The sequence below is a fragment of the Cyprinodon variegatus genome, unplaced genomic scaffold, assembly GCF_000732505.1.
Source record: "Cyprinodon variegatus isolate N-32 unplaced genomic scaffold, C_variegatus-1.0 Scaffold1550, whole genome shotgun sequence".
NCBI lineage: Eukaryota > Metazoa > Chordata > Actinopteri > Cyprinodontiformes > Cyprinodontidae > Cyprinodon > Cyprinodon variegatus.
In genome coordinates, this window is record NW_015152003.1 from 58,975 (window position 1) to 82,541 (window position 23,567).

Below are 23,567 nucleotides of genomic sequence, written 5' to 3' on the forward strand. Positions count from 1 at the left end.
GCACTACCTCACTGAACAGGTTTGATTAAGTTTTAGATTTCAACAAGATGATCTAAACCATCGTTCCCAGAATCCACAGGGCTGTAGATTTTTAATAGATAAAAACGAGTCATACCTCTTAGTTTCTCCCTCACACCAGGATAAACGTCACCTTACTTTCACTATGACTAAATGGCAGAGGTTTATTTCGTGTTTGAAAAAAAGAAAAAGGTTCAAGTTGAACCCTTCCTGTGACTCTGATTATTTTTATTTTTTTAAGTTCCTTAATAGCTTTTTCCCCTGGCTGATATTCATCATACCTCTGTGCTACAACCTCATATATATGCAAGCTGTCCAGGCTTACATCCATCATGGACAACACCTCTGCACTCTGTGACATACTTGACACCCAGTGCAATAACTATATATTTAAACATCCATCTATATAAATACCCATGTAAACAACCTGTATAATGATCCCATCATATAAAAAAAGAAAAGCTGTCATATGTGGATGCACTGTATCCCGCATGCACCTTTTCTTCCTTAGTCACTTTCTTCCTCTCCTTTGATTATTTGAGCTAATGTAGCGAGTAAATTTCTCCACTGCGAGATCAGTAAAGTCAAATCAATCTGTGCCTATAAGATGCCAAACAATTCACAGAACTTCCCCTTTCCTTCATGTTGGCTTTTTCTTTAAAAAAAATAAAATAAAAAATCATCCATTTCAAACTTGCCATGGAAGAGGAAATCCTAGCAGTATTTTGATCAACTTTACAGTACCATGGGAGGATGTTTGTGCCGTTTGGAGCCATGTGTGCTGCTAACCGCGCGTTCCTGCACACGTTCTTTCAACTTGTTGATACCTTTCATGCACATATCTTACAAATGAAGTAAGAAGGAATCATTAGCACAAATTCTGAAATCTAACCGACCCAGTTACCTTTTTTTCTGAAGCCAACAATTCATGCTGCAGCTATTGTGAAATTATACCAAGATCTATGAATAGCTGCATGGTCAGGGTGTTGTCTGTAGCTATTTGTGTGCTGAAAGGTCCCGTCTCTAGTAAACAACATACATAGGATTCCAATAGGCTTCAAGTAATATAAAGAATCCCCCTAAACTACAGAGAGAAGTTTAGTGCATGCTAAAATAAGTCTGAGAATTCCCACGCTAGCTTCAGCGATTAAGAGGCAGATAATGTTCTTGATGCACCCAGGATGACCTCTCCCATGATCCTGCAGAGACCAGTTAGTCTGCAGGATTTTCTACACTGCTGTGCTTAAGGATCAGCTAAACCAATTGATCTTTTAGTGCAATACATTTAAATACTTGGTACAGTTCTCCAAGAGAGAGCTTTTTATATTTCCTGCTTCTCACTGTCTATGTTATATTATATCCAGTCCAAGGTCACAGTTTTAGGTTAGATTCTAGCATTATTTTGTTTCATTATTCATAATAATAAAAAGAAACACGGCACCCATGCCTTACCATCATGGAATGCTCCCTTAGCTTTCCCATTTTTATGTGTGACTAAAGGAAACAGCCCTAATGTAATATCGCTAGAATAACAGCATAAAAATGCATTCATATACTTTGGGGAAAATGTTTAAGGGGCTCATAATTGCAAGTTCTATTCTATCTTGCTTACCTGGAATATATCAGTGCACCCATGAGCAAGGCACTTCGTTGCAAGTTACCTTTAGAGATGTGCTTGGTATGAATAGGTGAACTAAAGCTCCATAATGTCACCATATATTAAAGTTATGCTTGGATGTAATAAACAACAAAATGTGTTGCAATTGGTCAAGCTGTATGTACATTATCATGTCAGTTAGATTTAGCGACGGTACATGCAACCCAGAGACTTCGAGAGGGAAACCAGATTTTTATAAATGCATTCAGGTCACAGTTGATCAGCTACGTTAAGTAAACATTCACTTTATTTTTATATATGACATATGTGGTTCAATCTCCTCTATAGCACTTGTCTTTCTTTTTAAAAAAGTAAAAATAAATAAAAACACCTAAAACTAAATTTAACAAGTCAATTTGATTCTGTTTCCATCAACCTCTTCCAATGCAACACTTCCAAATATGCAATAGAAAACCACTGATAAAAACATGTCTAATATAAATTTAATACAAAAAAGCTGCCTAAAATACTTTCATCCGGGTTGCTTTTACAATGAAATGAGGTTTTTCCAGATATGAAGGTCTTAAACCATGTTAAAAACTGCTGAGAAGGTCATGAAGCTAAGTTAATCCTATTGTGAAGGAGAATCTAAGTCATCTTTAACAACCTAAAGACAAAAATTCCTAGAAACCAAAGAACCAGCCTGGCAGATCTTTCCAAGAAAAATTTTAAACCAAACGTCCTCTGATGAGGAGGAACTTCAAACTAAAAGACACTTCTGTTTTTGGAATTAGGCAGCGAATCTTTACCATTGAAATTAAATAATTAAAGCCCCACCTGACCCAGAGCTTAATTCTGGAGCACACATTACACAAAACTAAACATACATAAAATAAAAAAAAATAAAAATGGTGAAATAAAAATATCCTTGCCCTTATGTAAAATTAAATTTACATTTTTTGGTGTGATCATAGAGGCCTACGGTCTTAGGGTACAGAGAAAAAGCTCAATCATATGGTCCCCATCAGTTCCCCTGAGTGCTTTATGTAAACAAAATGTCGAAGCCGTTACCTGGAAGTGGAAGATGCCTGCATATCCCTGCTGGAAGCTCTGTCCATGAGGGACCACTCTATGGAGGAGGTTATCATTGAGGGTCAGTGAGGCGATGGCTGCCAGCAGCCAGCAGTCTCCTGCAGAAACAATCACACAACACCAAACTAAATTAATTCACCTTCCCTCCAAAAGCTGGATTAGGTCAGAAGCTCCAACGATCTGGCTAAAGTACTGGAATTCAATGTTATAAAAAAATAATCCTCGTTAAAGCTGCTAAGACTGTTAGGCTTAGCATGATACTTCTGGCATCCACTGGCTCAGATACACTATGAGTTTAAATATGAAAAGTATTTACAGCTTTTTACAACCATAACATTCCTGATTATTTGTGCTAGATCCAAACAAAGTAGTACCCAAATACAAAAAATAAAAAAAAATCTTGATAATTATAAATATTTTACAAATATAAAACTAAAAAGAGTTTGTTTGTAATGAATGGAATTGCTTTCATTTCCCATAAGTAGACTCCATTAGTGAAGAAGTTCATGGGGTGGGAAAACTTTTGTGATGCAGTGCAGTGCGGGTTTTTTCCTAAAAAGGGCGTTCTGGTTCTGGAAATGGGAGTGGTGCTGAGCTTCAGATTAGAGCTGAAGCCTGGAACCACCTTAAGTCAACATTAGCAACAATCAGAGCCACCTTCAGCTACAGAAGCCACTTCTGCTCAATCTATGCAACAGCTTTTCTTTACAGCTCAAGAATAACCAACGAACCACGACAGGCAAACATGCCGGCTCATGTTCTTAACAGAAATCTTTGATACGCTCTCTCGAATTGCTGATATGTTGCTGAACAACTTCTTTCTTTAATATAACCTGTTGATTATGTCCCAACTGGTGTCGTATCTTGGTTTTGTTGAAGCCCAAGTTAAATCCCAAACACTTATGGAATGATTGCCTGGGGGTTGGCGGCCTGGTGGTTAGGGCATAGAGCTTGGAAACCTGAGGTTGTCAGTTCAAAATCCACTCCAACAGACTGCCACTCTTGGTCTCTGAGCAAGACCCTTAACCCCTGATTGCCCCCCCCAGGCGCCCAACAATGGCAATACCACTGCTCCCCAAGGGGTTGGGTTAAATGCAGAGGTAAATTTCTCCAATGTAAGATTAATAAAGATCATTTATTATTATTATTATTATTATTAAACCACCTGTTTAGAGAGGCTTTACTAAAGAGTTTCATCAGATATAGAGATCGTTTCTCACAAGGACACTTTTAAACAGAGGGAACGTTAGAAAAAAGGAAAAGTACATTAAGCTTAGATGAAGTCTGAATGGAGCATTTCAGTTATAAACTTAAAAAGGAAGGTCTCTCTGTAACCTGCTGTCTTAAAAGAAGGTCATTTAGATCAAATCAACTATTCAGTCAGGAGGAACATGATCTGGCTGTTTTCACGTATGGGCAGTTTCTCAATTCACAAGAACATGAGTATGGACACATGTCCTCGCCAAGTATGTTCTTGAGCAGAACACAGGAAAGTGTGGACTTGGGGAGAATGGGAGTACGCAACGTAATATGGGTCAATTGACACAGAAGTGTACTCGTGAAGTCACCACATGCTTGGCTCACCTGTAGCTGCAGATATCTCCAAATAATAATAATTTCTTACTATAAGATAAACAGAAATCAAATGAACATCTTGGTCTGCTGCAGCCAGTCTAAGATTAGACCTGGCTGACATTATCCATAGAGGTCCGCTGGTTTAATTTTTTTAAATTACACATTAAATCAATAAATAGGCCATTTAGTGATGCTTAAAACTATAACATTCTCACCTCAAGTTATCTTAAAACATACTTTTATTGAACAACAGGAACAGAAAAAAGAACTTTTAACTTAATACTCTGAACTCTGTTGGTGCTCCGTTGAAAGCTGCTGCTGCCGCAGTGCATGCTGGAACAGCTGTCAATCTCAAGAACGGACAAGTCTGCTCTGATACATGCTTGGTAAATAGTGAGGGGCGAGAACAACATCCGGGGACCTTGTCCATTCTCAGTCTGCTGTTCTTGTAGTACATACACCAGGCCTTTGGCGGCGCCGTGATGCTGCCATAGAATTGTACCAAAACCACAGACAAAGCCAGTGGGAATGATAAGAGAAGTCCTTGACACGAGCGACCCTGATTCGAGTTCGACCTGTGGTCCTATCTCGCATTTCTCTCCCACTCTCTCATGCCCCATTTCCTGGCAGCCTACTGTCGAAAAATAATAATAAGCCACTAGTGATGTAAAAAGCTAAAAATATATAAATAAATAAATAAATACAGCAATATGAAAGTAAAGACCAGCATTGGGTTAGAACAGTAGGTTGAGTAACAAAAAAAAATGTTGTACTCTGGGACCTGGTTTAAAGGATTATTTTTAATCTTTTTTAAAGTTGTAGGGAAACGGCCGTTCCAACTGTTGCTATTCTGTATTCTCCCGAGTGGTGCCCGACTTTTGTTAAGTGAATAAAGTGAATCTTATTGGTCGTTTATCAAGAGGGTGGGATTATTGTGTTGGTTCACAAGCAAGTTTGATTGTGACCAGTTTCATCGAAGCATCTTGCTAACCAATTAGCAACTTAGTGCTAGTAGGTTCCCAGTGGAATTTCCCATTTGGAACCTACTAGCACTGAGACCAAGTAGCACTAAATTGGTGACTTAGAAATGACACTGTCAAGGAACGCTATGGACAGCGGAAACATGCAAGAGGAGGAGAGTTTAATGTCGGAGGTCGTGGATGAGTCTCCTCCGTCATACATTTTTTATTTAGAGGAGGAAAGCGGAGACAAAGATGTTGTGGAAGAGGACGCCATGGCGGCAGAAGCTTGGTTAGGAGTAGAAGCCCTTGCCTCTCAACACTGCCAGTTCTGTTAGCTCAACGCCTGCCGAAGACACAGACGTCCATCCCCTTGAACACTCGGATGGAACTCAATCAGAAAGGAAATTATTCTTATTCTTATTTCAACTGTTGCTTATATTAGCTGCGACATATGAATCAAGATGCTATAAACCGAAAAAATTTGATTGACAGATGACCGTTGATATATGATTGGCCGAATTTAGGTGTACAAGCTGACGTATAACTAATGGAAAAAACACAGATTTAAGACAGGTTTTTTTTTTTTTATAGAAATTTCCAACATTTTGGGACAATATAGTCTGATAAAGAGTACATTTGTATACATGTTGAGGCCAGAATGATTTGACATTTAAATATGATTTCCCTATGATTTTAAAGCAAGCTCTCTGCTGTCAAGGCTTCACCTGCCTTGGGAAACCAAACTAATGAAAGTCTATTTGGCATGGGGTTCACATTTTCACAGCATTTCCCTTGCAAATAAAGAAGGCAATATGTAATAAATATATATTACAAAAAGGATTTAAAAAAAAATTAAAACCCCGAAAAAAAAAAAAAAAAAAACATGCATCTGCACTGTCACCCACACACGCCATATCAGCATGATACCATTGTAATTCTAAAAGTTTGAGTATAACCAGCGGCTCATATAGTGGGCCTGATTTTTGGTGACTTTTTCGTCAAAAAAAAAAAAAAGTCACAGTTTCCATCCCTTTTTTCTCAGTGTATTTCAGTGCAACGGGCCGTAACGCTGAAACACACCGGCAAGATCTCTGATATCTAAACTCGCCTCCACATGTTTTCTTAATAGGAAAAGCAAAAAAACACGTTCGAGTTCCGAATGAATAGAATTCCCACCAGCTCTTTCTGCCTCTGTAGGAGGACTTCAGTTCTTCTTTCATTTCCACCATATAAAGTGAAAAAGAACCTAGTATTTAATTTATGAGTTTACATTTCTTTAAAATGCAGCAGCCAAAAAGAAGCACACTATATCATATTATCGATAACATTGCTATGATCCAAACTGCATTCTTCTCCCCTTCTAATAAACATTAAAAAAAATAAACTAACACACCATCATGTTGATAGAGCTATTGCTTCCATTCACCCCACATATTATGGTATAATGTTTTTTCCATAGTTAGATTTATAGCTAATAATTTAATATCAATTAGCAATGCACTATTTTATTGCAAAAGTTAATGCCACTAGCAATTATGTAAACCCTTTAATTTATTTTAAACAGAAAGCACTCTTAAACCATCCGTGTTGCATCTATCAAGGGGAAACGAATAATCTGGAGCCAAATGTGAATCTGACCATAAGACTAGACTGATCTGACCTCAGTAGTATCAGGATCCAACTCCTCATGAACAGACTATCCTGTTTGCTGTTAGATGACATATATAATTTGGCTCTATAATAATAATAGACTGAGCTGATGGTTTAAGCAATTTAGTTTGACGTACAGCAGTGTTTATGTTTCTCATCACACTTCTAATAAGCGTTTAAGATTCTACATTATTCAATGTTCTCTGCAGCCGAAGGGAAGGAAGGAAAGCTTCACCAATGACTACATCAGTACCAGAGGGCCCCTTGCAAACTTAAGCTGTGATTTTAAAGTCTATCGGATTGTCTTACACTTTGTCCTTTTCCAAGTGTGTAAATAATTGTGAAAGAACAGAAGGATCGGACTCACCCAGAGCTCCCTGACAGATGTCTGTGCGAGTTGCTCCGTCTACAATGAACTCCGGCCGCCTGCATAACTCCTGTGGAGAACAAATAATTCAACAATTTTTTTTTAAATGTAATGCTTTGAAACCGTGATGAAAATAAGATCAGATATTCCAAAAGGCGCAAAGCTTTTTTTTTTTTGTTTTTTTTTGGGTTTTTTTTCTCTTCCCTTTTAACCCAGAAAGTTAATTTTTATACTAAAGATAGTCTGATGTATTAACAATACACCCAACTCCATCTGGTTTATAAGGATATGAGGGTGGAAACGGCTTTAAATTTCAGAGGATGTTGTACCCAATTATGAAAGCTGTGACCAATTTTAAATCTAGAAGTTGTTCTTCAAGTAAAGGTCGGCATGCAAGTTTTGCAGCTTGCAAAAGGAAATCCTGGGGGGAAAAAAGTTAAACTAAAGCTAATAATGCCAAGATAAAATCTTTGTTTCATTTTTAATATCTGTTCCAACACCTGGTTCAGTGGAACTAAACATTTCCCCCCCAATGGATCTGTGAAGTGTTTAGCATGAAGTCAGAGAGAAAACTGTATTTTCTGCTTCATAGCTGTAGTTGATTCTGGCTGCAATCAAGCCAGAGAGAGCAAGACTTCAGTGGACAACATGAAGGCTGAAAATACAGTAAACCTGTGACTTTTTTTATTTTTTTCACTTTTAAGCTATTTACTTACATCTGTTCTGACACATGGAGGATTTTAAAATGTCATGTAGTTATCAATTTAGTTATCAAGATCCTTCATAGAATACACAAGGAAGCAGCTTTTTACTAATGCTAACTGCTAATATATAAAGCAAAAGAAAGGCACTTAGCCACTTGGATACAAAGACAAAATCATTAATATGTACTGTCACTGGGGGGGTGGTGATGGAGCGGACTAAGGCTTTCATATTTAAAGTGGACTTGACAGGTTTTGATACCAACCAGTTGCCCTTTGCTGCATACCTCTCCCCCCTCCCTAATCCAATTTCCTGTCTGCTTACTTTCAAAAATAAAATAAAGGGCACTAGTATAAAAAAAAAAAAAAAAGATAAAAATCAAAATTGGCTAGTCAAAACTTAAAAAAACATAAAAAAAAAAAAAAAAAACACCACAAGAGCTTCAAAAATATAAAAACAAAAAAATAGTACCAGAACATACCAAAAAAAAAATAATTAAACAAAGGATTAGACTTAAAGAAAAATATATTATTGAATTGTTTATCCATTTGTTGTATATTTGCATCCTCTCTACTTGTTTTGGGGCGGCTGTTAGCTTCACACATGAGGCAAAGCCATTACCATCCATGAGAAAGAGAACACCATTACGCCATAATACCACCTTCACCAGCCTCAACCGTTGTTAAAAAACGCAGGATTCATGTTTCCATGTTGGCTAGGCCAAATTCTGACCCCATCATCTAAAGTTTGCAGCTTAAACTCATTCCAGATCGGGCAACATTTTTCTCCTGATCAGTTCTTGTTCCATTTTGTAGAACCTTTCAAATGCAGCCTCAGTTTCTCAGCTTAGCTGATATGACATAAAAGGTCAGTGCCTAATGAAAGACTGACTAATTTATTCCACTTAGTCATAACGTTGTGGCTAATCAAGAAGGACGCTGGTTAGCAATCAGTGACAAACAACTGAATCATTAGCAGAGGAAGGCTGAGAGCAACAAAGAGCTCCAACAACCTATTTAGGATGACAGCGAGACATCAGTTTTTATAAAAAGATGTCAAAAAATGCATGACTACCCTGACCCAGTAACCATCCTTGGCCATCCAATGCCATATGAAACATTAAACTTTTTGAGTAGTTGAGAGCACTATTAGAGTCGGCAGTCTTGGATAAGTTGATGACATATTAATGACCATCCAATTTTAGTCGTCAACCAACTGTAAGGAAAGCTGCAGGAGGCGATAAAAAGCTGCAGTCACGTCCGTGCAATCACAACCACAGGGACACGGATCACAGCTCTTCACAGACTATTACTGAAACAGTCACGATATGTAGAGGAGCTGCTGTGAGCGTGCCGTGCTTTCTTGATGAACTCACTGCAGGGAGAGCTCTGGTGTTTTATGAGGTGGTAACCTGGGATGAGGGACTGAAACAGACAAAGGAGCAAATCAATGCAAGGTGGGTGAAAAATACAGGGAGGATCCTGCAGACTGCCTAAACTAGAGGAAATAACTGCCACCTGGGTTTGCCTGTAGCCCCAATCATTCAGGACTGAATGTGTAGTTGCCTGGCAACAGATGAAAATTATGACTGTGGGCAAAGGTTGCTTCAGAGGAGGGGGGTAATCAAATAAAACTGGGGGAAACTTAACTACAAAAACTGCTATAAAGTCATTATCTGCTCTCTGTCACACAGAGGAATGTTCCCATCTGTGCTTCATTTGTTGGTTTCTCCAAAAAATAGAAACTTAAGAGTTTTTCAGCCTGTCTGTAGGCTTTTTAAAGACAGTGGTTTATTTCCACATACCAAGCACAGATTAGAGCAATCGTTACAAGTGTTTCACCGATACAGATACCGGACGGGGCCCAGATCCAGCACTAAAATGGTGGTATCGGCGAGTACCAACAATAAGGGCACCATTACCATTTTGAGAGCCATTTATTCAACTATTGCCACCCATTCCAGGTAAGCAATAAAAAAGTTCTACTGGATTCACTTTGTATTAGTCTTTGTCCTGCCAAACAAAGGTAGGCAGCAGCTTGACAAAGCCATGATGGCAAATATTTAACATCCAAGTAGTATGCAGTTCTTAATATATGCACACACACAAGTGCACAGCCAGGTATCGGGGCCAAAAAATGGCATCGGTGCAACACTAATCGTTACCTTACATTGCTTAATGCTTCTTGATTTGAAGGCTGGGTTTTTTTTAACAAGATAATAACTTAAACTTAGGGCCATGTTGAATACGTACTTTTAGATTTGAATTCATCAGGGTATAAGCTTTAACCAAGCAGTCAGTATCATGATTTTTAATCAACAAATGACCACCTCATCTACAGAGCCTTGTTTTCTACTAGGTTGCTCGAATGCCCAAAAGAAAATGAAGGACAAATTAAAAAGTGTGGCTAAAGCATGGGTATCCATCCTCTGTTAGTATCAAACCATGTAGATACAATGATCTATAGCAGCTCTGCTCAGATAAGGGAAATCTCTGTTATTTTGGCCCCACAGGCAAAAAGCTATCTGTTGTAAAACTAGCAGTGAACACATAACCTCAGCTAAAATGGACATTTCAGCATTAAGCTGTGGGGATGGAGATAAATGATGGGGAAATATGAAAGAAAACGGGTTGAAGGGTGGATTATGAGAGTACAGATTGGGATTGGTTCACCTTCCAGCTGGACGTCAACTAAAACAGAACGGTTTAGATTAAAGATGCTTTCAAAAGTTAGAATGATCCCACTGGTGTAAATAATGGGTACCAACCATATGCACCAAAGGGGGCACCGACGGGACAAACGCTAACATCTCTGCCGTCTTTAAATTCAACAGCTGTTTGTATTTTTTCCATGCAATTTGATCAATATCAGAGGCAAGTCACCCCCCCCCAATCTTTATTGAAGCAGCCAGGTAATTCTTCAGTCAGTTTATCAAATATGGGTTTGTAATTATAAACTACAGTTAGTAAAATTACAGGTTACTTTTGTCTTCAAACTGTGTCGGGAAGAACAAGGACCTAATTTAAAGAGAAAAGAAAAACCAAGTGTATTCTAGAGCTGCCCTGATCTTTACTGAAGAATACATTTTAATACAATTAAAAAGTAGTGTTGCACCGATACCAGTATCGGACGGGGCCCCGATACTGCCCTAAAATGGTGGTATCGGTATCGGCGAGTACCAACAAATAGGGCACAGATACCGTTTTGAGAGCCATAAGTTTATTCAACTATTGTCACCCATTCCAGGTAGGCAATAAAAACTTTTATTTTTATTATCCAGTAGAACTTTTTATTAAAAAGTTCTACTGGATTCACTTTGTATTAGATTTTTTTCTGCTTCACAAAGGTAGGCAGCAGCTGGACAAAGTTATGATGGCAATCATTTTACATTATTATGGTATCGGTATCGGCCGATACTGCACAGCCAGGTATCGGGAATCGGTGCCAAAAAATGGTATCGGCGCAACACTAATTAAAAGGATTATTCTGCTTTACTTTGCATTTGTTATACTGTTGGTGGTTTTCAAAATTATGCTCAAACCGATGCCATTTAAAGCGAGGGTTTGCGACCCTCTACCATGGCCCCTATTATAAATAAACCAACTAATGGTTAGTATAAACATAGTATAATAGCAAAGGCCAGTCTTTGGCAGGTTTCTTGAAGAGAATATGAATTTAATTTTCACTATAGAATGACATTTAAATGTCCAGAAACATATTTATAGATCTAGTTTTCTTGTCATTCGCTTTAAAATGGCCACTTTTTTGTTCTCAATTTTTATTAGTTCTTTTGTCTGCATCAAATAAGATCTTATAAAAAAATAAATAAATCCATGCTACCTTAATATGAAACATTAAATTTTTTTTCGCTTGTATTAAAACCTAAAAGTAAAAAAATGAAATTAAATATTGGTTGCTAAAAATGGCAACAGACATTTGATAAAATAATAAGTTGTGTTTTACTATAAGGTTATGTAATATTTGTGTCTCTATACACTTTTCATTTAGCTGGACTAGAGGAAAAATGGCTTTTTGGATTTTAGAGGTTGCAGGCCTCTGGTTTAAACAAACCATATGTTTTTGTTTTTTTAGCCAATAAGGTTAGCATGTATCACAGTTACCTTAACTAGGTTATTAAATACATTTACAAGCGCATCTTTTTTTTAAATAGCCCCATTAATGGGGACAGTAGCAGTGGCAACAGCTGTTTCTACTGTATTAACATTTGTGCCAGGGTTGGCTTGTTTGACTGCGACTTGGATTGATGGTGACATGCGGTTGTGATCTAAGTATATTTAATCTAGTTCGGCCGCAAAAAAACAGATACCCAGAATGGTCTAAATATCTGGTGCTTTGGAATTCACAGAGAAGTATTACTGGCAAACACGGCAACGTAATCATTCCAGAAATTATGGGACAGAGTGGTGCAGATTAGAGATAATGATTGTGCACAAAAAGTATTTCATGAAAGATTTTTTTATGTGATTTTCCGGTGAATAAATATGATTATTAGATGTAAAAATGTAAAAAAGAATGGAAAAAAAAAAAAAATCTGTTATCCCAGGCAGGGGAAGCTTGTATGTGTCCACATTGCGTTTAGAAGGCAGGTAGTGGGCTCTATGCACAACTGCACTACTTGCTTAATTTCAGCAGCTCCTTTGTTTTCTGTCTTTCATTAATGGACAAACTGATTAGTCCAGACATGTCTAACTAATGTTCTCATGGTTACTGAGGTCAGACACATCTGGCTGATGTGCAGGAATATGTTGGGTTGTGCATAGAGCCCGTTTACAGCTATAGAATAAGTGTAGGAAAAGCTACAATTAATGGAGTATACAGATCTAATATGTTTAGAAACCTATGTATTTAGGGGGGTAAGTGTTTTATAAATAATAAATATTATTTCTCTTTTATTGGCTTGTCTCTGAAAACCAAAGAAATATTTCTGCATGAAATCTATAAGTGATAAATAGTTTTGTACCAGACCATCTAGAAACAACAGCAATTTAAGGTTCAAAGTCTCCTAACTCCCATATCACTTTTATTCTAAAGCTCATTTTGAACTCTAGCATGTTTGCCTAAATGCAATAAATTGCTGCCATGCAAATGTCAGTTTGCATTAGCAAGCATTTGAGCTGTTTTACTTAATAGAATTGTTTGAGTATTGGTTTCCATTATCAAATACTAAAGACCTGCACTTGCAAAAGAAATGACCTGGTATGACCCCGTCACCGTCTGGAACTCAATGAGTGTCTAAAGCGGGATTTGAAAGTTGACATCAAGAAACGTCTGACATCAAGTCTGAGCTATTTTTTGCTTGGAGGAATTATACAAAAATGGGACATCTTTATGGATTGCCATGACCGTCGGTTCTGTTTAGTACTGACTGAAAGACGCCCAATTCAAGTGTGCATCTGAATTCTCTAGATGCTTGACTTTGAAGCTAAAAATAATGCCCCAAATTATTTGTAACCACTTTGTTTTTTAATGCTTCTGCAAAACATTCTGCATATGCCATTTAAAAAGTAAACTCATTATAGTCGTTTGCTTTATAGAGCCATGGATGACAACTATAGGATGGGACTTTAAGATTAAACTAATGCCTCATCAACTGAAGCAAACCTCTTATACATCATAATACATCCACAACAACACAATAACGATCGATCCTGGGTTTCTTACCGTGGGCCTCATCCAGCGTACTCCGCTGGTCTTGGAGGACCTGGGTCCGAGCTCGTCGTATCCCAGAGACGACGTGGTGCAGGGGAACATGCTGTCCTCAAACAGCTTCCCGCTCCGGAGGCACTGCGCTTTAAGAGACTCGTAGTTCTGACCCAGAAACTTCACGGCGTTGTCGTTCTGTCCGAGGCCTTGCTCTCGATCCCACTGACTCCTGAGCTTGGCGGCCATGCCTGTGGCATAAATTGGAGCCTCCACCATCCTGACAGTCGACTTAACTCTCTTCTGGTAATTTAAAAGTACAATAGGATGGTAAAACGCACAAATTATTCAGGAGGCAGCTGTGACCTATTGCTTCAACAGCTTTTTATAAAAAAAAAGCACTCTGGCAGCTCTTATGTAAATGTGATGAACTGCTGAAATTGCTTCCGGACTAAATCATAAATTAAAAGGAACCACAAGTTGCCATTAGGAAGATATTAAGTATTGATGAGAGGAGGATTGCTGGAAGTGATAACCACCAATACAGGATCTCCACTGGGTCCTCACACCAGATCTCAGCAGCAACTACAAGTATGTAGATAGGATTATGTTCTCCAGCTGTCAGGTGGTCCTTTTGGCACAAGGAGATACAATCTAGAATAAAAAGAAAAAGGGTAGAAGAACGTGAGTTCAATGAGAATGAGGAGAAACAAATCTCAACACAATAAAAAGCCATTATGAACACATTTTTCAGAAGTCAGATGAGTTTCCCTTTCTTGCATTCTTGCTCAACATGCCTTGAGGGATTAGACACAATAGAGGAATCTGTGAACAAAACGTTTGATCAGCCTCTCTGGGTATCCAGTCCGAACATGACAGATGTGCTCTGTGAGAAACGCAGTGCACAGTGAACCAAGCATGGCAACAGAACAAGCCGAAGCTCTTTCATAGAGCAGAACTATGAAGCGTTATTGGAGAACATCTGACTGAACTGGAGCTACGAAAAACACAGCTTAGATTCACCTTCCCAGCTTTTCTCTCAGACTGACAAAGAACCACCTTGGTTTTTCATTTTGACTTTCACATTGCTGTCACAGCTGCAGCAGTTTAGTATAAAGCAGCTACTACAGGCGAACACATAGCTTTGTCTGTCAACAGTTTCCACCACTAGCTGTCAGCCACACCCATCACAGTGACAGTTTTAGAGAGAGAGAGATTCCTGTGAGCTGGGGCTTCAGCAGCACGTTTTTTACCTCTACAGTTGCTGGTAGAGATGAAAAGCTAATACAACATTCCCACATATTCATGTGAATAAAGCAGCTAAAAGTCCCAATTTTAGAGGTTGTACAAATCAGGAAATGTTAAATTGAAGGACCCATATTTATTATCAGAAAACAATGAAGCAAAAACACAACTGGACGTCTATAAAAGTAGAAGTTTTGCCTTTTTCCTAGCCTAGAAAATGCAGGTTAGTGCTAAATCCAACAGCATATTGTAAGGACAACATCAGATGGCTGTAGAGATAAAGCCATTCTTGGTCATCAATCTATGAAAGGTTATATGGTTGTTTCCAATCTATTTAAAAATATTCTACAGTGAAAAGAATTGAACACTAACCAAAACATTGTCAGGTCATAGTAAAAATGACTGTTGGTGAAAGGGCCAAACAAAACGCCTCATACCAACCTGTCAAACACAGACTGGATCCATGTGGTCAAAGTTGGAGGTTAGGACTGTTCTCACAAAAAAAAAAAAAAGGTTGGTTTTTGCTCAACGAGTTCTGCACAGCCAAATTACATCATTTTGGGCTTCAACGCCCCTCAATGCAGCGTTTGAGTGCACAGAATTTCTACACCACACACCTAGCGATTTCTACAACTTCAAGCTGCGTTTACTACTTCCTGTAGTGTCTTTTTGGCCACTGGAACCAGACACAACGGTGGGATATGCAGGGAAAAGATGCAAGGAGTATAAATTCTGCAATGTTCCGTGAAAATAGGGGGGTCAAATAGAGTTTTCCAGTGTTTCAAAAATACAGAGCAAATAAATTAACCCTCTGCATTTAACCCAACGGGATTGGTTAAATGCGTTGGGGATGAATGGGCTTCCATTGTGCGATGTGGGAGCCTAGGGGAGCAATTTTGGGGTTAAGGGTCTTTTGCTCAGGCAGTGGCAGTATGTGGAAGTGGGACTCGAACTCAGAACCTCAGGATTCCAAGCGCAATGCCTAGGCCACCACTCCCCAAACCAGGCTTTAACACCTAATTGCACCTCATTGCACCCAGGCTTCCAGTTATCTGGACTGGTTACTTACCACTTGAGCTAACCAGCCGCTAATGAGCGTTTCACAGCAACACCAACCAAGAATGTTTAAACCTCCAGTCCAGCTAAAGTCCTTACGTTGATTATCGGGTAAAAGAAACTTTGTACACCTCATTTAAGTGAATACATGCTTAGTAATGACTCAAAGCCATAAAAATGGAGTCATTGGAGCTATTAAATCACATTAGACTTCATAGCATGACAATGTTGCCTAATTGTGATCAAGAAGTAATGGCAGTGTGAACACTTGGAAGTATTAAACAATTTTAGAATTTAATTCAAGTTTGTTGAATGAAGGCAAATAACAGAAATTACTCTCAAAAACTAGATTTGACTGCAGTCATTCCTTTTGGGAGTAGACCAGAAGAGTCAAAAGGCCCATTTACACAAGCGTTTTGAACCCTGCCGATAATGGGTCGAGCACGGCAACCCAGATAACTGTTGAGTGTAAATGGAAAGCAACTGAACTGACTGTGCCAGACACAACCGAAAAGTTCTATATCAAGAACTAGTTCGACAGTAGGGCTCGGCACGGTTTAGTTGTTTTCAGATAACATTAGGCCCATTTACACAAGCCTTGTGAAACCGTGCCAGGATCGCACAGTAACCAAGATAATTGTTGAGTGTAAATGGCACGCACCAACTGAACCGGACCTTGCCAGACAAAACCGAATTGCGCTAACATGGTACTAGTTCATCAGTAGATGTGGTTCAGCTCTGGCTCAGTTCTCAGATAACAAAGAGAGCATAAGCAGTTTGTGTCATCTCCTTACAGTCAGCCTCTGTAATCATGACATTTCAGACATTTATAAAAATACTAGCTTTTCTACCTTGTCACATGGTTTCCAGTGATGATTCTGCTTAGCAGTGCGATGAACCTCAACTCCGTCGTTTCCTGCATCTGTAAGCCCTGATTAGACTATCGGTTTTCATATCCACTATCCAAAAGACGACTGTCAAGTTAAATCACCAAAAGCTGCCCTCTTCAGCTGACTCTCTGCAAACGTCCTGAACGTTACGGACGCCGCCATGCTGATTTTCTTGTTTCCGTCTAGAGAGCAGTACTTTAGATCATCACTAGGAGGCGAGGAGCGATGCTAGCGTGGTGTGTAAATGTAAGGAACAGAGCTCGGCACCAATGGCGCAACTATCGGTTAGCAGGGATTGCAGTTGCTTAGGTTCGCCAATGTGTTAGTGATGATGGATACCAAAAAGAGTATCATATGGGGCCCACCCAGATAATGTAGCTTACAGACCTATTGTTGTGTTGTTACGCCATTGCTCGGCATTGTTAACTGATCCAAGCTTGTCACGGATCGGTTTTCAGAGGGTAGTGTAAATGGAACTAAAGATCACATGACCAGACCTCATCATCTCCCATTTACAGTCAGCTGACTCATTTCAAGGGTTTTCCGGCATGTCCAGCTTTTTAATTCACAAATCTCTTCACCTTTTCACAACATGAACTCCTTCTCAGCCTATTAACAATAAATGGCATCAAAAGAGTGTGGTGCACCCTGGGACGATGCCGAGACCGAGGCTCTCAGTGAAATTTGGTCGGAGGACGCCATCCAGGCACATTCGTTCCTGAATGTTATGGGCGCCACCAGTTTTGTTTGTGTAATTCCCGCCTTGAGCTGTAGTATTGTGGACCGCCAATAGGAGGTGAGGAACTGTGCTAGCGTGATGTATGAATGGTCATAAGGACCAAGCTCTACACCAGCGGTCCCCAACCACCAGGCCGTGGACCGGTACCGGTCCGTGGGTCATTTAGTACCAGGCCACACAGAAAAAAAAAAAAAAATGATATGTTTTATTTTGAAAAATATAAAAATTGGGGTATTCTCTCCCAATTAATTCAGTTCAAGACTCATCCTATCTTTGTGAAGTGGGATTTTCTGCGGTTACAGTGACCAAAACAAAGCTACGGAGCAGACTGGCTATCAGGAGCACACTTCGTCTGTCATTTTCTCCGATTACGCCTAGATGGGACCTGCTTGTTGTTTTATTTTTATGCTGTTTGCATTTGATTTTATGCCAGTCGTATCATTTTACCGGTACTTGATCGTATCCTCCCCCCAGCCGGTCTGTGAAAATATTGTCTGACATATAGCGGTCCGTGGTGCAAAAAAGGTTGGGGACCGCTGCTCTTTACGGTTAGCTGGTGCAAGCTCGGTCCAAACTTGGCACGGATCGGTTTCAGAGGGGTAGTCTGAAACAGACAAATTACAGTCTTAACGGAGAAGGTTCACATCTCCACAGGTTTAAAAAAATAAAATTATACAAATTTAAAAAACTGTTTCTGTGGCCGTAAATTTAATCAAAAGTCAGCATATCAGCTAGTGTAACCACCGTCCGTTCTGAAATGCCCTGATGAAGAAGCCCTAATCTCTGCCATGGGGTTTATATACACCCATAAAAAAAATAATAAAAAAATTTAATAAATGTGAGCATATCAATAATGATTGTCCTGTAAGGGAGACTTATTTATTTTCTAAGCACAAGACCCCTATGCTAAAATAAGCTTACAAGAGTATCAGTTACAACAAACTTAAAATGCGCTGAACTATGGAAGCCTAAGGAGTGCATAATGTTATAAATAAATATGTCGATTGATAATAAAAATAGTCATCGCCCAGCCCAGTAATACGAGATCTGTATCAAATATTACAAAGACTTTTGACACCACCAGTACATAATATCCTCTGCAAACAAGAAAGAGATTTTCTAAATTTAATAAAATGAACACCTACAAAAAGTTCCGAACTTTAGCAAATTGCCAGTCCTGGTATTTTTTGTTCAACAAAGAACTGCTAAAAGCTATTCTTTTATGCCAGCAGGATACTGGATGCAGCTTATTTTATGTGCCCTCCATGCATAATTTAAGGACATATACAACTATATGGCAGAACATATAGCACTCAGGTGATAACACACCACCACTGGGAAAAATAAGCACGTTTTACTACCAGTGCAGCAGACCATAAGACCAAAAAGGAAGGAGTTTACTTAGATAACACATCTTTGCAAAAAATAAATACAAAGAACCATAAAAGGTAAAACTGAAAAGGTTTCTCTTTATCATACAGTCTCCATTAGAGCATAAAGACCTAATTAGTGAGAACAAATCAGAACACTTTACAAAAACAAAATCCTCAGAAAGAGCTCCATCCAAAATACCTCTAAGAGAAAAATCACATAAAGTGTTCCCTGCTTGACTGGATGGTAAATATTTCATTGCAACACGTCTAGAGGAACTAAATTAAACATGCAAATCATAAATGTCACCCCACTAGTGCAGGGATGCGAAAGACAAACACAATGGAACTGAATTTTCAGGCTGCTCTGCTGCTGCTAGCAGATCCAGAGTGTTTAATATGCAAAAGATATTTTAGTGCTGCCGTCTGAACTGAGAAGAGGTCGTCTGGGTTTATTTTAAAAATCATGGCAGTAGCGTTTAGGAAAAAAGAAGCATCAATGTTCCCGTCTTTAGGTCCAGAGTAGAACATGCAGTGATTTTTCTTATATTTGCTGCATGTTATCAAGCTGAGCTCTTGAAGTTGAATCTGAAAGTATTAAATGTTTGATTTCTTGGCACATGAGAGCCACCATGTCAGACCTCAGTGCAGGTGATGAGAGGTATAGGAAGCGACGAGCGGCAGACAATGTGTGAGAGCAGCTACAGTCAAAGCTGGGAGAAACTCTTAAAGACACAAGCCAAATTTGGAGTTTGCACAGCTTCACTCAAAAGGTATAGTGGAGGATTCATGATTTTTTTTTTTTTTTTTTTTTTAAAGACCCACCCTCTCCACTTAAAAAAAAATGCACATGCACAACCCTGTACCCGCTCCAGAGAGGGTAGTCCTATCAAATAGGTGTGAGATTATACACAAGCCCATTTCTCTTCATGCACGCTCTGTTTAAAAGTTACTTTTTGCATCTCTCATTCAAGCTTACTTTCCAAAAGAAGATTTGCAATTTTTCCACTATGTCAGACTCACCATCGGCAATATCCTCCACTCTACCTTTAAGGGAAGGAAAGCCTTTTATTTTGTCACATCACAGCCACAAACTTCAGTTTATCTGTGGGACAATTTGCTGTCCACGATTCCGTTTCTAAACTGACCAATTCTGCAGCATTCACTCTTTTTAAAACTACCTGAGTCAATAGTTTGTCAAACTAGCTTTTGCTGTGGGTATAGATTAATTGTTATTATTTAACAGGCTCAAAGTCCACATACACATGACAAAAAAATAAATAGCTGTATGTTTTCTGGCGTATCAGGTGTGCACATCTAGGGACAACCAGAGACATCTAGAGATTGATTGAGCTGATGTAACTAGTACATTTCTCCACTTAGAGATCAATAAAGTCAAAGTCAAAGAACAATGTGCCAAAGGAAGAAAAAGGTGCATGGGATATATACAGTGTGTCCACATATGACAGCTTTTTTTTTTTTGTTAGAGATATGCAGCCCTGGACCATAGATTTTTAATGCAATTTTGCTCCAGACTTTGACTAGGCCACTCTAACAAAATAATACGTTTTTATCTAAATCATTCAACTGCAATATTTCCTCTCTTTCTATAAGCTGTAGAGCTTTGAATGTGACAAAATAGGAAAAGGACTGAGGCATGCAAATATTCATGAAAGATTAATTAATTGCACCTTGTTAATAGAAGATAATGAAATAAGCAGATGAATCAATAGATATGTTGATGGGGAAGATCGTGGAAATACAATAACTTCTTTAGATTTAGCAGACTTTGGACTAACTGCCTGTCCAAAGGCAGTTAGTCCAAAGATATGCATGCACAGGTGTATATTATAGCATCATCACATTTAAACAGCCTGGAAATGAGCACTGTAAAGCGGTGCAGTTGATGTGGATCATTTATTTTGACACACTGATCCTGCCTTCAGTTGGTGTTGCAGCTGCTGAAAAAGGAAACTTTATTTATTTATTTTGCAAGAACAAGGAAGGGCAAATTCAGTCAACTAAAAGCTAAACTCACTCTAAACTAAAGTGAAAATGTGTTGTCAGATCTAATTAAAAAAGATAAATAACCCAATAATTAGTAAGAAAAGAAGCTTGTGCAGCAGTTCACAGCTTTCAAAGCCCATCCACATACAGTATCTGTCACTTATTTTGTGCTGATGCATGCATTGAGTCCAGCAGTCATCCTCCTTCCCACTGCAAAGGCAGCATGCAGACAAACACTATGGGAGTGTGAAGTCTCTCCCTCAGGGGTATTTCTGCACGCAGGGCTCAAATTCCAAACACAGATATATCTATGCAATGCTTTGGAGAAAATAGACCTGCAGAGAAACTAGACACTGAAAGATTTTGACTTATCTATATCTAATCTAAAGATAAGAGAATAACAAGTGGGTTTGCAAAGTGGAGATCCTCCTTTTTTTGTTTTTACTCTGAAGCTGACTCTAATGTTTCTTCTAACTTTTCCTGCAAACATGTGGTTAACACAGATAAGGACCACCCTCCCCAGAGGAGACATGTCCAAAGTGACCCATAATAACGGATAAATAATAATCCTGTTTGTTTCAGGGTCACCAAAGAGAACATCCGCTGTGTTTAGGTGAGAAAAAAGAAACAGATCAAAGGAAATAACCCGGAAATATGTGAGCTGTTTTTTTCCTTTAAACTTATTTCTGTCTTTTTAGTTCTTTTATCTGCTGCCATCATAATAATTAAAGGGCAACCGTTAATCTTTACGTAGAGGTGTTTTTAAGTTTTTTTTGTTTTTTTTACTTATAACGAACTTCAAAATCTTCCTCTAAAAGAAGGTAATGATTAAAAAAGGGCGTTTTAAGCTCCGCGTCTTGAAAAATATGAATAACAGGCTGGTTTTTAGTGGATCAAACTTACCTTTCAGTGTATTTTCCCCTTACTGGTGATTAGAGTTCAGTTGGAAAGTCGACGAGTTTTGCTGTGGTCCATGTTTCTAGGAGCTCAGCCCCACCTTCCTGCAAACCTCCAGCCCAAACGCTTTTAAAGCCGCCCTGCCTGCCTGCGCCCCCCTGCGCCGCGCATGCGCACTGCACGCCCATAAAACTACTGGAAGGAATCCACTTTCATAAAGCACAGATTTTTTGTTTTATTCCTTGTTGTAAAATAAGGACAGATCTTCCAAAAAAATAAAAATAAAAAACATTTATTTTTAGAGTGAAGCAAATGATTAGAGTAATGTAAACAATATGCATCCCTTTGGTTTCCATGTTTACTTTTTGTTTGTTTTATCAATAGCAACCTTTTTTATGATATAGCTCCACCCAATGGGTGGCCTGCAATAAATTTATACATTCATCCAGTCATAATCTTTCTCCTATCAAAGATCAGTTAGAGGAGAGAGCCTGGTTGATGACGGTGGGGGTCTATATGTTGGAATGGGAACACTTTGTCCTCAATGTTGATGAGCTAGAAGCAGAAAAAAATAGATGTGTGAGGATTTAAACACAGTTTAGGGGGTAGGATGTGATGGTTAGAAGAGCAAAAGCTAATCTGCAGCTCTTTTAAGGTGGTTCCCTTCTGCTCTAGTAAGGGTTGATTAAAATAGATCCAGAAAAGGAGCAGCAGCTGATGGTGTGCAAGGGTTAATGATGGATATATGATCTGATACAACAGATATGAGATATTATTATTCAAATAGATGATTTTTAAAACATATATATTGATCTTTAAGCCTGTCCTACTATCATAAATGTCAAAATTAATAAATTGAGCTAAATTATCTTTTAAGCACCCGATTCTAAAGCTGGGAGTTCATAAAACGAACAATGGATTTGGCCCGGCATACATGTTAGAGTACATGGGATCATGAATTGGTGGAGCTGTGAAATGTATGGCTAACTTTAGCATTTAATCAGAAAATGGATTAGCCTTTAAGCAAGTTGAGGATTAAAAATACCAATAAAATCATCACAGATTAAGCTCACTGGGTGTAAAATAGTATTTCTATAGAAGTCTCATTTGCTAGAATTCAATAAAAAAGAAACACGTTGGCTGAGGTGAAGAGAAGAAGATGAGAATAGGAATGATCAGTGATTGTACCTCTATATGTGGCAGCCTTGTGAAATCTCAAAAGAAGATGTACATAAAATTATAGCAATTGAGCGTAGTACATTTAATAAAAACAGAGAAAAAAAAAAAGCTAAATAATGCCATAGCATGGATTTGTTTTTCCACCATTAAATACATTATTACAAATGGGAGAAAAAAATTCTGATAATATCATGTAAAAGTTTGAGATAATTTTGTTTTTGCATCCTTTACACGTCTTAATCAGGGTTTTCTTAATAAGGACTGTGGATTTAAGCAATGTTTGCTCAATTTAAACCACAGATAAGACTCAATTTAGTTTAGTTTGATGTTTATATACAATTTTATTTAGTAAAATCAGTAAAAGTTCCAAAAACAGGCTTCGAAAACTTAAATTTAAAGATAAAATCATCAATATAAAAACACTTTCAAGAATACAATCTATATGTAGTATAGTTCTAACACTGACACCTAGAGGCTAAACAGTTTTATAGAACTTATTGATCTCACAATGGAGAAATTTACCCCTTGGGAAGCAGTGGGCTTCCATCGTGGGGCGCATC

General features: G+C 38.4%; 1 protein-coding gene across 2 annotated transcripts in view; it reads right to left on the reverse strand.

Annotated features, from left to right (window-relative positions):
* The window catches only part of LOC107103873 (calpain-1 catalytic subunit-like), a 48,801-nt gene extending 26,851 nt beyond the window's left edge, over positions 1 to 21,950 (reverse strand). Inside the window, exons 1-5 of one of the 2 annotated variants that reach the window (XM_015403716.1) lie at positions 21,835 to 21,950; positions 14,170 to 14,278; positions 13,646 to 13,927; positions 7,262 to 7,331; positions 2,687 to 2,805 (exon numbers count right to left, since the gene is read on the reverse strand). In XM_015403716.1, the coding sequence (XP_015259202.1) occupies positions 2,687 to 2,805; positions 7,262 to 7,331; positions 13,646 to 13,903 (447 nt within the window). In that variant the 5' untranslated portion in view covers positions 13,904 to 13,927; positions 14,170 to 14,278; positions 21,835 to 21,950. Of the gene's footprint in view, positions 1 to 2,686; positions 2,806 to 7,261; positions 7,332 to 13,645; positions 13,928 to 14,163; positions 14,279 to 21,834 lie in introns of both variants that reach the window. The other variant, XM_015403717.1, reaches the window with a different exon arrangement.
* Between the last annotated feature and the right edge of the window lie 1,617 nt (positions 21,951 to 23,567).